The 13,965-nt window shown below is 30.9% G+C and overlaps 1 protein-coding gene across 6 annotated transcripts in view; it reads right to left on the reverse strand.

The window, feature by feature from the left end:
* The window catches only part of slo (calcium-activated potassium channel slo), a 427,716-nt gene that overhangs the window by 132,584 nt on the left and 281,167 nt on the right, over positions 1-13,965 (reverse strand). For all 6 annotated transcript variants that reach the window (XM_069824442.1, XM_069824447.1, XM_069824444.1 and 3 more), the window contains one exon: positions 3,487-3,516. In XM_069824442.1, coding sequence (XP_069680543.1) covers positions 3,487-3,516 — 30 coding nt within the window. The remainder of the gene's footprint in view (positions 1-3,486; positions 3,517-13,965) is intronic.

Below are 13,965 nucleotides of genomic sequence, written 5' to 3' on the forward strand. Positions count from 1 at the left end.
TGGCCGTATAAGCTCAAACGAATTACAAAGCTTGGTTCACAGTATAAAATACAATACAATAATAACTAAATAATATATGACAAATTAAGCACATAAAACTAAATGTAGACATTGTGGCAAAATACGCATGAAACATATCTGAGCACCATTTTTACTCGGCACAAATTCTACATCAATTACTGTAAATAGGATTTGAAACCAGATTTTCTGCGTGGAAAACCGAAACTCTATGTAGTTGCTTGCCAATGTTAATGTATGCACCTACACACAGAGGTATACACTCAACTGAAAATCTATATCGTCTCCATTCCGAAAACGTGAATACAAATTCCGGTATATCCAGGTGGAATACGATGTGGCGTATAAAGTCGACGTTGAATGCAGATTTCCTTAGAGAACTCTACCTTGCCTGCCACTATTGCACCAATTCAATATCCATCATTACAACAAACTGGGAGAAGTACTGTACATTAAATCTCTAGGCTGAAATTTATTTACACGAGAAAAAACGACTGCAGTAAGGTTTCAAATTGCGATACGCCTTGGTATAGCGACCACCTCCCTGACAAGTTTGTTTCGCTGGTTGCCGCTCGTACAAGGAGCTAACTTCATTTGATCTTGCTGCGATAGCTACTTCTTAATATTGTATCGGTCGCAGCTTCATTATATGATGCGAATTAAATACACGTCATGCCAAAATTTCGCAAAACATTTTTTTTACAAAATAAGCTAATTTTGATATTTTAAAATTGTGTTATTTATATTTTGTAAAACTTTGTCTATATGTGTATGCAATTTCACTATTTTAAAAATCATAATTGAAAGAAATACTAAAATGAGCTATTATCAGTTCGATAGAACACGTTCTTTGTTTTACTTACACTCGTATTTAATAAAAATAGACAAATATCAATAAATAAATTTCTATAGCAATAAGACTACAATGCAAAATGACATCAATTCAAACGGAACTGTATTAAATTTCACGAAACAAGACTGTTTCTAATAAAATATTGAACACATAATATTTCTGATATGTGAGCAAAATGAGTTAAATTTTTCTAGTTATTTACAAAACATATAGAATGAACCGTAAGCAATGTAATTAATTTTTAAGGTTATTCTTGGACATATTTCAAACAAAAAAATACAGTTTTGCTAGTTTTTGTTTCCTTTTCGAGATAAAATTATTTTATACCAAACATTTCATAGCGTGTTTTGGAAAAGCCATTGATTTAATTCCCAATATACTCAGTCAATTTAAGAGAGCAGTGTATTGTGATAATAAATGATTGAAACAATTTTAGTTTTGTCCTTCATATGTGCAGATATTTGATCCGAAGCAATGTAACTTTTCGTTCTGCGAAGGAATAATAATAACTATAACAGATAAATCTGTAGGACAAAAACATTAATAGTCCTCACATACATTATTCGCCTAACAATGCATATAAACTGTGGAGTCCCGGCCGCACAAGTCCCTCTTATGAGTGCGCTCCTTATATGACATAATATATGTCGAACATGGAGTAAGGCCACAAAGGCAAAAACCAAAGGAGAAAGATTCAATTCGGTGCTGTGGATTGAGCTTCGGCGTAGCTCGGTGGTAGAGCACCCAGTGAGTAGAACTGGTGGTCCTGGATTCGATCCCCGGCGCCGGAGTGAATTTTTCTCCGTTATTAATCAAGTTATAAGATTTAAAGAGTATATTATAACAGTTGTTCTCAAAGTGTGGGTCGCAATTAATGGGGGATCTTGTAAAGAGCTGAGAGAGTCGCTCTAATCAATCAAAAACTTGACAATTCCTATGGAATTCGAAAATATTACAAGAAAAACATCGCATCCTGGTCAAGAGAAGTTGTTTGCGAGTTAATTCAATTATGTGAACTGAATCCTAGCACTAGGCCTACATGTACTTTTTTAATTAAGAAAATCTAACCTATAACCTAAGTGAATAATAATTGTATCGCAAATATTTTGATTTAAAACAATATGAAGTCGTAATATTTTTGTATAGCCTAGTTATTCTCCAAAGAATTTCCATATTTATATTATAATATTAAATCTTATCAAATCTTTAGCAATATGAAAAAGTCTTTGACAAATCTTTTTCAATCAATCTTTGATAAGTTTTCTTGTAAAATATTGAATTGGAAGAAACATTTGATAGTGTACACGTATCTTTAGAATCCACCCTTCAAACTCTATTAAGGGGTTAGGTACAGCTTACAGCAATAAAATGTTTGGAAATATTCAAAATTTTTCCTCCATTAGTGTATCTTGTACAATAATGAAAACTGATATGTATAAAACACTGTAATTCTACTATATGAAAAAAACATTTTTACGATTTAAAAAAAATATTTATATATATATTTTTTCAAAATTCAAAATGTTGGCAGTTCACTGTGTAGTGATGAAGCGTTTCCCCCATAACTCAAAAACTTGTTAACTTTCTCATTTTCTCTCTTATTTTATTGCTAAAACTCATGTTTACAATACAACTACATTTCTTAATAAATAATATATAATATATTTTATTTTGTGTAATACGTTATCAGGTTGAAATTTCAAATAGGTTTGCTGCTTTAGCAACTTCCGACGAAGCTGAGAAAGAGTTAGATGTTAATAGCATGTGGGACAATATCAGAGATAATATCAAAATTGCAGCTGAGCAGTGCATAGGTTATCATGAAACTAAGAAAAAGAAACCACGGTTTGATGAAGATTGTTCCATTGTAGTAGATAGAAGGAAACAGGCAAAATTGAAATTCTTACAGGATCCAATTGAGGCCAAATAGAAATGATCACTCCCATTTTTTCTCCAATATCTGTCGAATACAAAAAATCTGATCAATAGTCGATCTATTACGCCTGAAACCACACTGGATTAATCTTGCTCAGGATAGGGACCAATGGCGGGCTTATGTGAGGGCGGCAATGAACCTCCGGGTTCCTTAAAAACCAGTAAGTAAGTAAGTAAGTAAGTATTTTGTGTAATAGAAAATACTGATATTTGATCATTTTTTTAAAATGAATTTATTTTTTTATCAATCTATCAAAGATTTTGCATCATATTGTAAATATGACATGCATAAATACACACAAACAATTTCATAACAGAATGTTGCATAGTTTTTTTTAGTTAAGTAGGAAACGCTTCATCAGTGAAGTGAATTTTGAAAAAAAAAAATGTAAATAATTTTTTTTAAATCGTAATGTTTTTTTTTTTTCATATAGACGAAGGACAGTGTTTTACACATACTAATTTTCATTATTGTACAAGATACAGTGAGGGTGGAAAAAAAATGTTGAATATTTCCAAAACTTTTACTGCCTAAGCTGTACCGAACCCCTTAATCTAGTATTGGTTTCACGCTTTCCATTTGCGATCACCTTTTACAAAAAATCAGAAGCCCATCCAGTCAATGAAGACAAATTCTTACCTGAGATATAAAGTAAATATATGAGACTTGATTTACTTACATGAATCCTCTTTTTCCCGACCAGCTTCACCTGTGAACACAAGCAACACAAAACACAGATTAGACTGGTAGATATAGTGTCCACAGATAAGCTATTGTCGCACCCACGTGGGCTTCCTAATGTCAAGAGACTAAATATATGACCAATCAGAGGCTAGTAGTCTCATTCTTAATGCCTGCGTTGAACTTCCTTTTTGTAAATTCTAACATAAGCTACCACATACCAAAGTATCCCTCTTGATCGCATCATGGGTCTTGAAACACCCCTGAGGCTCCATAGAAGGTGGCGGAATTACTAACCTCTCTAAACACCAAGGGATTTCTTGGCAATGACACATTATTTCTAAGCAATTGATAGACATATTTACTAATACTAGCCCATTCTAAACAAAGTGTGTAGGAGAATATCCTAGGATCTCATTGGTTGAAAACAAACGCGGAACTGTGTAAATTATAATTAAAATTAATTTAAAAACACATCACCAAATTTAATTTAAAGGTTTATATCATATATACATACCGTACAATGAATTGTAAATCAATTTAAAGGGTTAGTCTGCATTAGAGTGTTTAGAATCTGTTTTAAAATTGGTCTTTACATCTCTTAATGGATGTCTATGATGAAGGTCGATCTGGCAACATCGCCTGTATGATGAAAACATCTTCTATTTTGTAACTTGAAAATTACTGACCAGTCTCTTAAGAAAGAGCTGTTAGGGGAACATGTTTCAAACATTACTTTATTGAGGGTTCTTCTCCTATTCATGCTTTCCGCCATTATATTATTATTACACCTATTACCAACCCTTAAGTATTAATTTTGAATGAAAATAATACGAGGTGAGTAACTGGGAGTAGCTTTTCTAATATTAACTTTCTGAAGGAACTAAGCATATAAAATGTATAGGGGTGAAAAAAGAAATATCTGAACATGCTTTCAAAAACTCTTTTTCATTTATGTGCCAAGAAGATTCATTTAATGACACCATGCACCTACTTGTATTTCCATTTTTGGATTTTTCACATTTCAAAACGTACACAATTATATTTTTCAACATTTATAAACTAATTTTTAAACTATTATTTTGTAAAAAATTATCTCATGTTTATGATCCCAATAAAGAGAAATAGTTCAGTTTTTCAATTTATCATTATGGAGAATTTTTATTTTATTGGGTTATTTTACGACGCTGTATCAACATCTAGGTTATTTAGCGTCTGAATGAAATGAAGGTGATAATGCCGGTGAAATGAGTCCGGGGTCCAGCATCGAAAGGTACCCAGCATTTGCTTAAATTGGGTTGAGGGAAAACCCCGGAAAAAACCTCAACCAGGTAACTTGCCCCGACCGGGATTCGAACCCGGGCCACCTGGTTTCGCGGCCAGACGCGCTGACCGTTACTCCACAGGTGTGGACATTATGGAGAACAGGGGAGCCACGAACTAAATAATCAACAGATAAAAGCTAATAAAAAAATTAATAATAATGGTTCTTGATATCTCCAAACATCCCCTGATCTTAAACTATTAAATTTTGTCTCGTAGGACTACTTGAAGTAAAGAGTCTATCAGGACCGACCACGAGATCTGGAAGAGTTAAAACGGAGGGATGAAATACAACAGGTCAACTCAACAGTTGTACTGAAAACACTAACCGATTTCCAAGATTGACTTATACATTGTTTGACAGTGAATGAGAACCATTTTACACATCTTCTTTGAAGTGATATCAATACGTGACATAATTAGAACATTGTTTAATTGTTTTCAGTTAGCAGTTTTCTTTCTTTAAATTCTATAACTTGTATTAATATTGTAGTTAATGTCAATGGTTCATTTCCATTTTCTAAGCCAGTAATATGTTTTTTTTTTAATGTATTGAAAATGTTTTTGTATATCGTACGTTTTGAAACCTGTAAATACAAAAATTGTAAAAATAAGTATATGGTGTCATTAGAAAAAAAACGATTCTACGGCATATTTTTCTCTAACTGAAATTGCAGTTTTGAAAAAGAAATATTCAAAATATATCTTTATCTACCCTCAACAACATTCGTATATAGAATTATTTATACAATTAAAAATAGGTAAACTACAAACAGTGTTTCATATTTTTTCTAATCTCGTACATAAACTTTAGAGAGGGTAAAACGTCAAGAAAAATAATACAATTTTAAGATTTTCAGTTTCAAAATACGATACTTCACAATAAAAGTGAACAACAGATATTAAGTTGATTGATATTAAGTACGGTATTAAAACTATTTTAGGCCTATGTTTTTTTTAGTTGGTTATTTAACAACGCTGTATCAACTACTAGGTTATTTAGCGTCGATGAGATTGGTGATGACGAGATGATATTTGGCGAGATGAGGCCGAGGATTCGCCATAGATTACCTTGCATTCACATTACGGTTGAGTAAAACCTCGGAAAAAACCCAACCAGGTAATCAGTCCAAGCGGGGATCGAACCCACGCCCGAACGCAACTTCAGACCGGTAGGCAAGCGCCTTAACCGACTGAGTAGGCATATGTTCTGTAACATATTAACCATATAGCTATTGTAACGAAATTTATGTTGAATACCGGTACCGTACTGGTACGCTACTTATATACAAATTCCAATAATTTTCAGTTGGAATTAGGAGTGAATGAGCACAGGATTGGAGATGTTCTCTCATGTGCATTGGCTGTATGTTAATTCCGTCAATTCTATATACACTAACGTACAGTCATTCATACATTTCATAATCACAGGCCTTCATTATATTATTATCGTATTGTAGAATGTTATACTAGCAAAACTGTAATATTAAAAAAACACATTGATAGGAAATGCCCAACTAAATTAGGTATTTTTATATTATTGTTTACTGATTTTTAAATTTTAATTACGAAAGAATCAAAACTTAAGATTACACGAAACAATACAAATTATAATTGTAATAAAATGACTGTAGAGGACAAACATAACCTTCAATAAAATAAAACAGTCATTATTTATGTTACAATAAAATACTTTTTACCAGTATGTACCTTCCATGGAATTATCCTACACACTTAAGAGCGAGGACAAACCACACTCAATAGAAATGTTACTACCACAGGTAGTTATTTCAAACATCTGAACATTACCCATAAATCTGAAGAATTCGGAACGAAGTACTTCTATGTGTCTCAGAACCAATATATAAAATGCAATATCAAAGGTACTTTCAAAACTAGTCATTTCCCGAAATCAATTGTTTACTTCATATTTAAACGGAATTCAAGTGTGCAGTACTCCAGACATAAGTACAATAAGAATATTGTAAGTTATTCAAATTTTATAAAAAATGATGGTGAAAATAATGTGTATATAATAGAATTACCGTTACTTTAGACTTCTGACAGCTTCCTAGCCGCATGGATTATGGTCGCTAGCTACGTGGGTTACGGGTTGTTGTCATGGCAACCAAGGTTAACCTTGGAAGTAGTCAATCTCCGTTTGACGCTCCCATATCTCTTCGCCCTAACTTGTGGGCAATGCTGTCATTATCAAACATATAGCATTTGACTGACCAGCTTTTAGCAAGCAGCAAGTTGGCAATGTTGCCATGACAGCCAATCCATAAGCAATGCGGTTAGACAGCTGTTACAAGTCGAAAGAAATGTTAATTCTACTATAACTAAGTTTATTCCCTTCCAAAAGAAAACATTTCTTTACTGAATTAACTTCAATTTATAGCACAAAACGAGAATGATTTATCATCATCATGAATATCCTGTAAAAAAAAAAATAAAAACATAAAGTTGCTGCCAATGCTGAAAAAGTAAATACCATTATTCGCTGAACTTGTTTGTTAAAAATATTAAATTCTGCTTTGAACTTTTATTAAATTGGATTTTTGTGCTAGTCTGAAATTAGGTTTAGTATATTGATGAAAAATATGATACTATGATAATATATATTTTTGCATTTATCGTTCTAAAATACAACTTTTTTTTTTTTTTTTTTTTTTTACTTTCGTCATATAGGCCTGAATCAAGTTTCAGTTTATAAATAGGAGTAACAAAAAGTGAATAGGCCTATAGTAGGTACGTTTGAAAATTGTTAAAGTCTGAAAGACTTCCAGGCCTAATACGAGTAACTTTTGTGCGAGATCGTGCGTATTTGCTTGGTTTCCGCACAAAACCAATCCGCGGTAAGTCTAAAATTCCACATTCAGTATTCCCAACCTAACACACATAACAATTTCCCTCATCTTACCGCTTAAGTGACATATTGATTTTACTGCTTTAGGCTTCTAACATATTATTTTTAGAGACGTTCAATATAGTAATAATTATAAATTGGAAACTTACCACTGCAATTTCATCTAAATTGCACTGTTAATTATTGTTTTTAAATATCTGCAAAAATTAAGTAAACTCTACAACTCCACTAAAGTTACTGCATTCGTGATGCAAGTAACATTAAGGAAGCCGTGAAAAAATCAACAAGATTCCAGATGCCAATGTTATTACTGCAATATGTTATATAAATAATATTGTTAAAATATTAAAATGAAAAATAAGTCATTACATAACCTTACCGTTTGTTTTAAATTCGCATTTATGGATTGGGGGGAAAAAAAGACAGACGTATATCACGGCTTGCTGGAGTATAGTAAACACAGAAAACATTTTAAAGCAACAATGTTGAAGATAGATATTTTTGTTTTACAAATTTTCCGTCATTGAACAGAAACCAAGATGGAGATTTCATTGCAACTAATTAGAAATTCCTCTTTCAGGTTTGTAATAAACGATCTTCGCACAAAATAATGTACGATACACGAGCGGTATGTTTTCTTCCAATTCTTGGAAATTAAAAAAAGCTCAACTACGTTTCGCTTTTTCAAACATTTCCTCGAATATGAAAACTTCAACATACCGCTCTTGTAACGCATATTACTACTACTGAACTAATGAATGATCTAGAGGAAATTAGAGGTATAATTAATTTCCACTAATATATATATATATATATATATATATATATTAGTGGAAATTAATTATACCTCTAATTTAGCAGTATATATATATATATATATATATATATATATATATATATATATACTGCTAAATTAGCCCTTTCAGCAATCCACAGCATTTACAAGATATTGATGGAAAAAATTACAATATAATGTGCCTCATATACTTTTCTTAAGTACCTGAAGTTGGATTTAAACCTAGAATAGGTATAAATGTAATATTATCCGGAAAAAATTGTAATAAATCAAATTGAAATATTCCTAACAGAAAGCTCATAATTTATAATTATATGTAGCCTATATCCGGTTAAATATCATTCAGTTTCAGTTTCAAAAATAAAGTCAAATTTCACAATATTAAAGTATATTTCAAATTTATGAGATATGCATCAGATGTTTGTAAGAACCTGGATTAAATTTACAAATAAAACGCATGCCATTCATACACACCCACACACTGAATCATTCAACCAATGTGGCAACAAAACTGACAAGAGAAACTGAAGCATAACACTATAAAGAAATCATCAATATTCACTAAACACAGACACGACAAACAGCCAACAAACAGCAATCCAACAAAACTTGCTAATAAGGAAAATAACAAAAACAAATGTTACATATATGTACTTCAAGTGCTCGCAGTTCGAACATTCACACCCAATAAAATAGATAATCTAAGAATTATAAAACTATTTGTGTATCTTTTGAAGAATTCTAAATGTGTGGAAGAATGTGATCTGGAAGAGAAGCCCAAAAGTTGTGCTCGACACTGCATGAAAGACATAACTTTGCTATAAAAAAAAAGACTATTACAGAAGTGTAGTCAAGTACCGGTACAAATTTATTACTATTTTGGTTTATATCAAGACAAAAAGTAATTTAGTTGCTTTTCTTCATATTGCACCATTAATATTCAACATACTGGGAGCCTATTCTACGAAATTATACAGTAATTAGTTACCGTATTTACAAATTAAAAACAAAAGTACAGATTTGTATTTTTTTGTTCTGCAAAATAATACAAGTTACAAGTCTTGTATACTAATAGTAGCATAGTTATTTAGGGTACAAGTGTTAAAATGACACGCCTACGGCCTCATTTCGCAAACATCCTTACTTACAAAATAAAGTCATTTTTATCATGTGTGTCATGCACTAGTTTTCTTTTATACAGGCGTTCATTAGTGCTGATAGAAAAAATTCCCTGACTTTTGGATTGCTGTATTCCTCTCACTGTAATAGGAAACTTTATCTCTTATCACATTATAAGTAAATGGAGATTTAGTTCAGTGGAGGAGCGCTGTACTGCAGATTGAAAGGTCTCTGATTCAAAAGCAGGTGTCCCTTACTTTGGTGTCACTTATGAGGTTTAACCTGTTATCGGACAGTTGACTAAAAACAACAAGAATGATTGTTGAAACAACTGAAGACTGTGATCCCAGAACTCACTCAGTCCATTTGATCATTTTTACATATAAATGATTATATTTGAGCACTTTATCATTATACTTTAAGCACGTTTTCTTCAAAAACAACCGCAAACCTTGTCTAACAGGTTGTGTTATTGTGCATGTCACTTGAAAACTCGCTCAATCCTTAAAATGGTGGATAAAAATGGACTGAACGCGTTTTGCGATCACACTCTTCAATTAACTTAATTTGTGTACATTTCTTAACCATGCCCTTCCATGTGAAATCAGTGTAAACAGTTGAAAGTAAGTGTTAATAGTTATTTACGATATGAATATCGTTACGATAGTATTATGTCGTGCAACGTTTTATCCACTTTGATAAAAAAATATAATTTTTTAATAAAAGTAATTGCATTATTTTTATTAGTTTTGAACATGTCTTTTGTGGAGAGGCGATTTTATTATTATTATTTATTATTATTATTATTATTAATTATTATTATTATTATTATTATTATTATTATTATTATTATTATTAATTATTATTATTATTATTATTAATTATTATTATTATTATTATTATTATCATTATTATTATTATCTTCCTGCGAGAGGTGATTCACTTTTGTTTTATTAGTTTTGAACATGATAGCTTTTTGTTTATAACAGAAGAACAAACATTGTTAAATGAATTCAAACAAGAATTGAGATATATTGAAAATGATACAAATTCTGCAATAGTACCAAATTGTAAACATATTATTGTTAATGTTCATAATAAATAAAATCAATTCCATTTTATTTAAATTAATGTGTGGTTCACATTACGCAACCAGTTAGGTAATAGCAGTATCATTACCTAACTAGCTGCATAATGAATGCGTTTACAACATTTTTATTAGTGATGTAAAGTGGATAAAAATACTTATCGCATTAGTGTTAAAAACATTTTTGTACACCATCGTATTATAGTCAATTTTTAACATGCTTGCCTAGCATTAACAAATGTACCATCGGGAATAGCTTTCTAAATATGGTATTTTGTTATTAATTAATATTTACATGTGATGCCATAATTCATTCATTATTTCATTTATATTGTGAACAATAAAAGGTGCATTTTACGGGTTTTGTGGTGGATAAATAAGAAATTTAATTAGTGTAATTATTAAATGCTTTACAATGAGATTCAAAGGTTCAAACCAGGTTGAGGGCAATGAGTTTTAAAGCGCGATAAAATCCTTAGCATATCTTCTTTTGGAAGGGAGTTAAAGCTGGGAGGCACGTAGATTTAGGGCACGTAAAAGAACTGAGTCCCTGATATAGGGTTCTAGGCAAAATTTGTCGGTATTTCTTGCTCGTGTTGTATTTCTATGCTGAATAACCTCTTCAGTTTAAAGTCTCGTCAAATGAAATATTATTAAAACATGTAAGATGTTCTAGTCCATATCCCATGTCAGCAAATGTTCTCTGTTTCAAAAGTAAGCTGCTTATTCTTTCTCTAAATATGCGGTAAATCTCGTTAACTTTTAAAATGTTATTTCGATTAATTAGTACCTACATAACCATTGCATATTGGATCCTAATGAGCTAAAGAAATATTTATATAAAGACTCATCAATGCAGACGCATGTCTATGAGAGTGTACTGACTACACTTCTGTCTACAAGGAAAATATTTGTACGATAGCTCCTAGCTAGATTGTACTATTTTAATTTAGGAACATAGTCCAGTTTAGAAAACAATGGGTTTCTTCACTTCCTAGGAAAATGGTCTAATTTTAACTTTGAAATATCCACAAAATGAAACTCTAGATGCAAAATTTAATAATACAGGGTAAACCGTAAGTGATGTCATTAATTTCAGGGTGTTATTCTTTAAGATATTTCAAACAAAAAAGTTTAATATAATTTTGCTCATTTTTGCTTCCTTTTCGAGATAAAAATTGTTTTAAGAAAGCCATTGATTTAATTTCCAATATGCTCAGTCAATTTAAGAGAGCAGTGTATTATGATAATAATTTACTGAAAGAATTTTAGATTTGTCCTTTAAATGAGCAGAAATTTGATCCGAACAAATATAACATTTTAAAATTCCTTTTCAGAACGAAAAACATTTGTTCGGATCAAATTTCTGCACATTTAAAGGACAGAACTAAATTTTTTTCAATCATTTATTAGCATAATACACTGCTTTCTTAAATTTGACTGAGCGTATTGGGAATTAAATCAATGGCTTTTCCAAAACACGCTATGAAATATTTCAAATAAAACAATTTTTATCTCGAAAAGGAAGCAGAAATGAGCAAAATGTTTAACTTTTTTGTTTGAAATATCTCAAAGAATAACCTCCTGAAACTAATGACATTAGAGTTCATTCTGTTGTACTGGAACCATATTTATAAAATACATCCATATTTTAACGCTCTCAAAATAAAAATACAATCAAATATGATTAAAACAGTGTCTTATTACGGTAATATTAAAGTACTGCTTAAGCTTTTGCACTTAGGCAGAGGCACGCACCCTCTACTAAATTACATGATTATGCTGTTTTGGTTAATAGTAAAATATTAGTCATAATAACAGTAAGAAATATCAGTTGAACCATTTAAGTTGATAATGTGAAAGATCTGAAGAAACGAAGTGTTTAGAAAGAAACATTATAAGTAAAAGTTAATTGACTTTAAGAAGGAAAGCAAATTGCATTATATATATTGTAACTGGAAGATATTTTCAAGGTCATTTGAAGATCAACCTAACTTTTTAAGGGAAGCTTGTAGTTTTTATTTCTGATTCTCATTCCTCTTAAAAAATAAACAAGGTTTACATAGGTATACTGGTAAACCATTTTCAATTTAGCACTTACTTTCACAGATATTTTAAAAGTAAAACTAGATTAAAGTAGGTAATTCGTATATGTGATAAGCATGTAAATTGTACTACAAAAACAAAAGAAATTAACATTTAATTATATTAAAAAAATGTTCAAAGTGATGCCCTACTACCTCAATTCACTTTCCAATTCTTTGAAGAAAAGATTGAAGCGTAGGTGCTTAAGATGACTTATCTTTCAATATTCGCACAAACATTTCATATTTTCTCCTGCATGTTTTCTGAGGTGGTTGGTACATCAATCAATTTTCTCGATGATGTAACCGCGTAAGTAAAAACTGATAAAAGAAATTCGTATTATTCAGATGATTATGAAAGGCAGCATGAATTCATTTTATTAATCTTTGCTGCGCGCTAAATTGAAAAATTGTTTATACAAACGTTGTTTATTTTTGTACGAGGAATGAGATAAAAATACTATAGGCTTATCTTTAAAAAAAATTAAATTAACCTTAAAATGACCTCGAAAACGTCCTCCAAATGCAACATAAATAATGAAATTTGCTTTCTCCCTTAAGGGGAGAGGATGATATTTTTTGGTGAAAAATGAGTAAATTAAAAAAAAAATCTTTAAAATACTCTGTGATATGTGTGAAATGCATAGCATAACATTTTTTGGGTATCTGTGCCCTTATCGGATGTTGAGTCGCCATTTTTAAACTTCCTGCATTATGGATTTTTAAATCACTCGCCCACTTGTTGTTTCCGGTAAATTAAATTTTCAAAACAATTTTTTTTCTTTAAAATACCATTTGATATGTGTGGAATGCATTGCATAACATTTTGTGGGTATTTGTGCCCTTATCGTATGTTGAGACGTCATTTTTAAACATCCTGCACTATGGATTTTTAAATCACACGCCCGTTTTTATCGGTTTCCAGTAACTTCATTTTTTTTTGCTACATTGCCAGACAAAAATGGATATAATTTCTGAACTATTAAAGATACATGCATGAAATTTAGAACACACATTCTTTAGACCATTAGGAAACTTTTCTCTGTAACAGAATTTTGTTAATTGATTTCATCTTAAAAATACGTCCGTTTGTTTGCAAGGAAGGAAATCAGAAAATTGTTATTAAATTTTAATTGTTTATTTTACAAACGTAGGGACTAATATCAAAATTCTGTTACAGACAGTTTGTAGAACATGCG

The sequence above is a fragment of the Periplaneta americana genome, chromosome 4 (genome assembly GCF_040183065.1).
Source record: "Periplaneta americana isolate PAMFEO1 chromosome 4, P.americana_PAMFEO1_priV1, whole genome shotgun sequence".
Classification (NCBI taxonomy): domain Eukaryota; kingdom Metazoa; phylum Arthropoda; class Insecta; order Blattodea; family Blattidae; genus Periplaneta; species Periplaneta americana.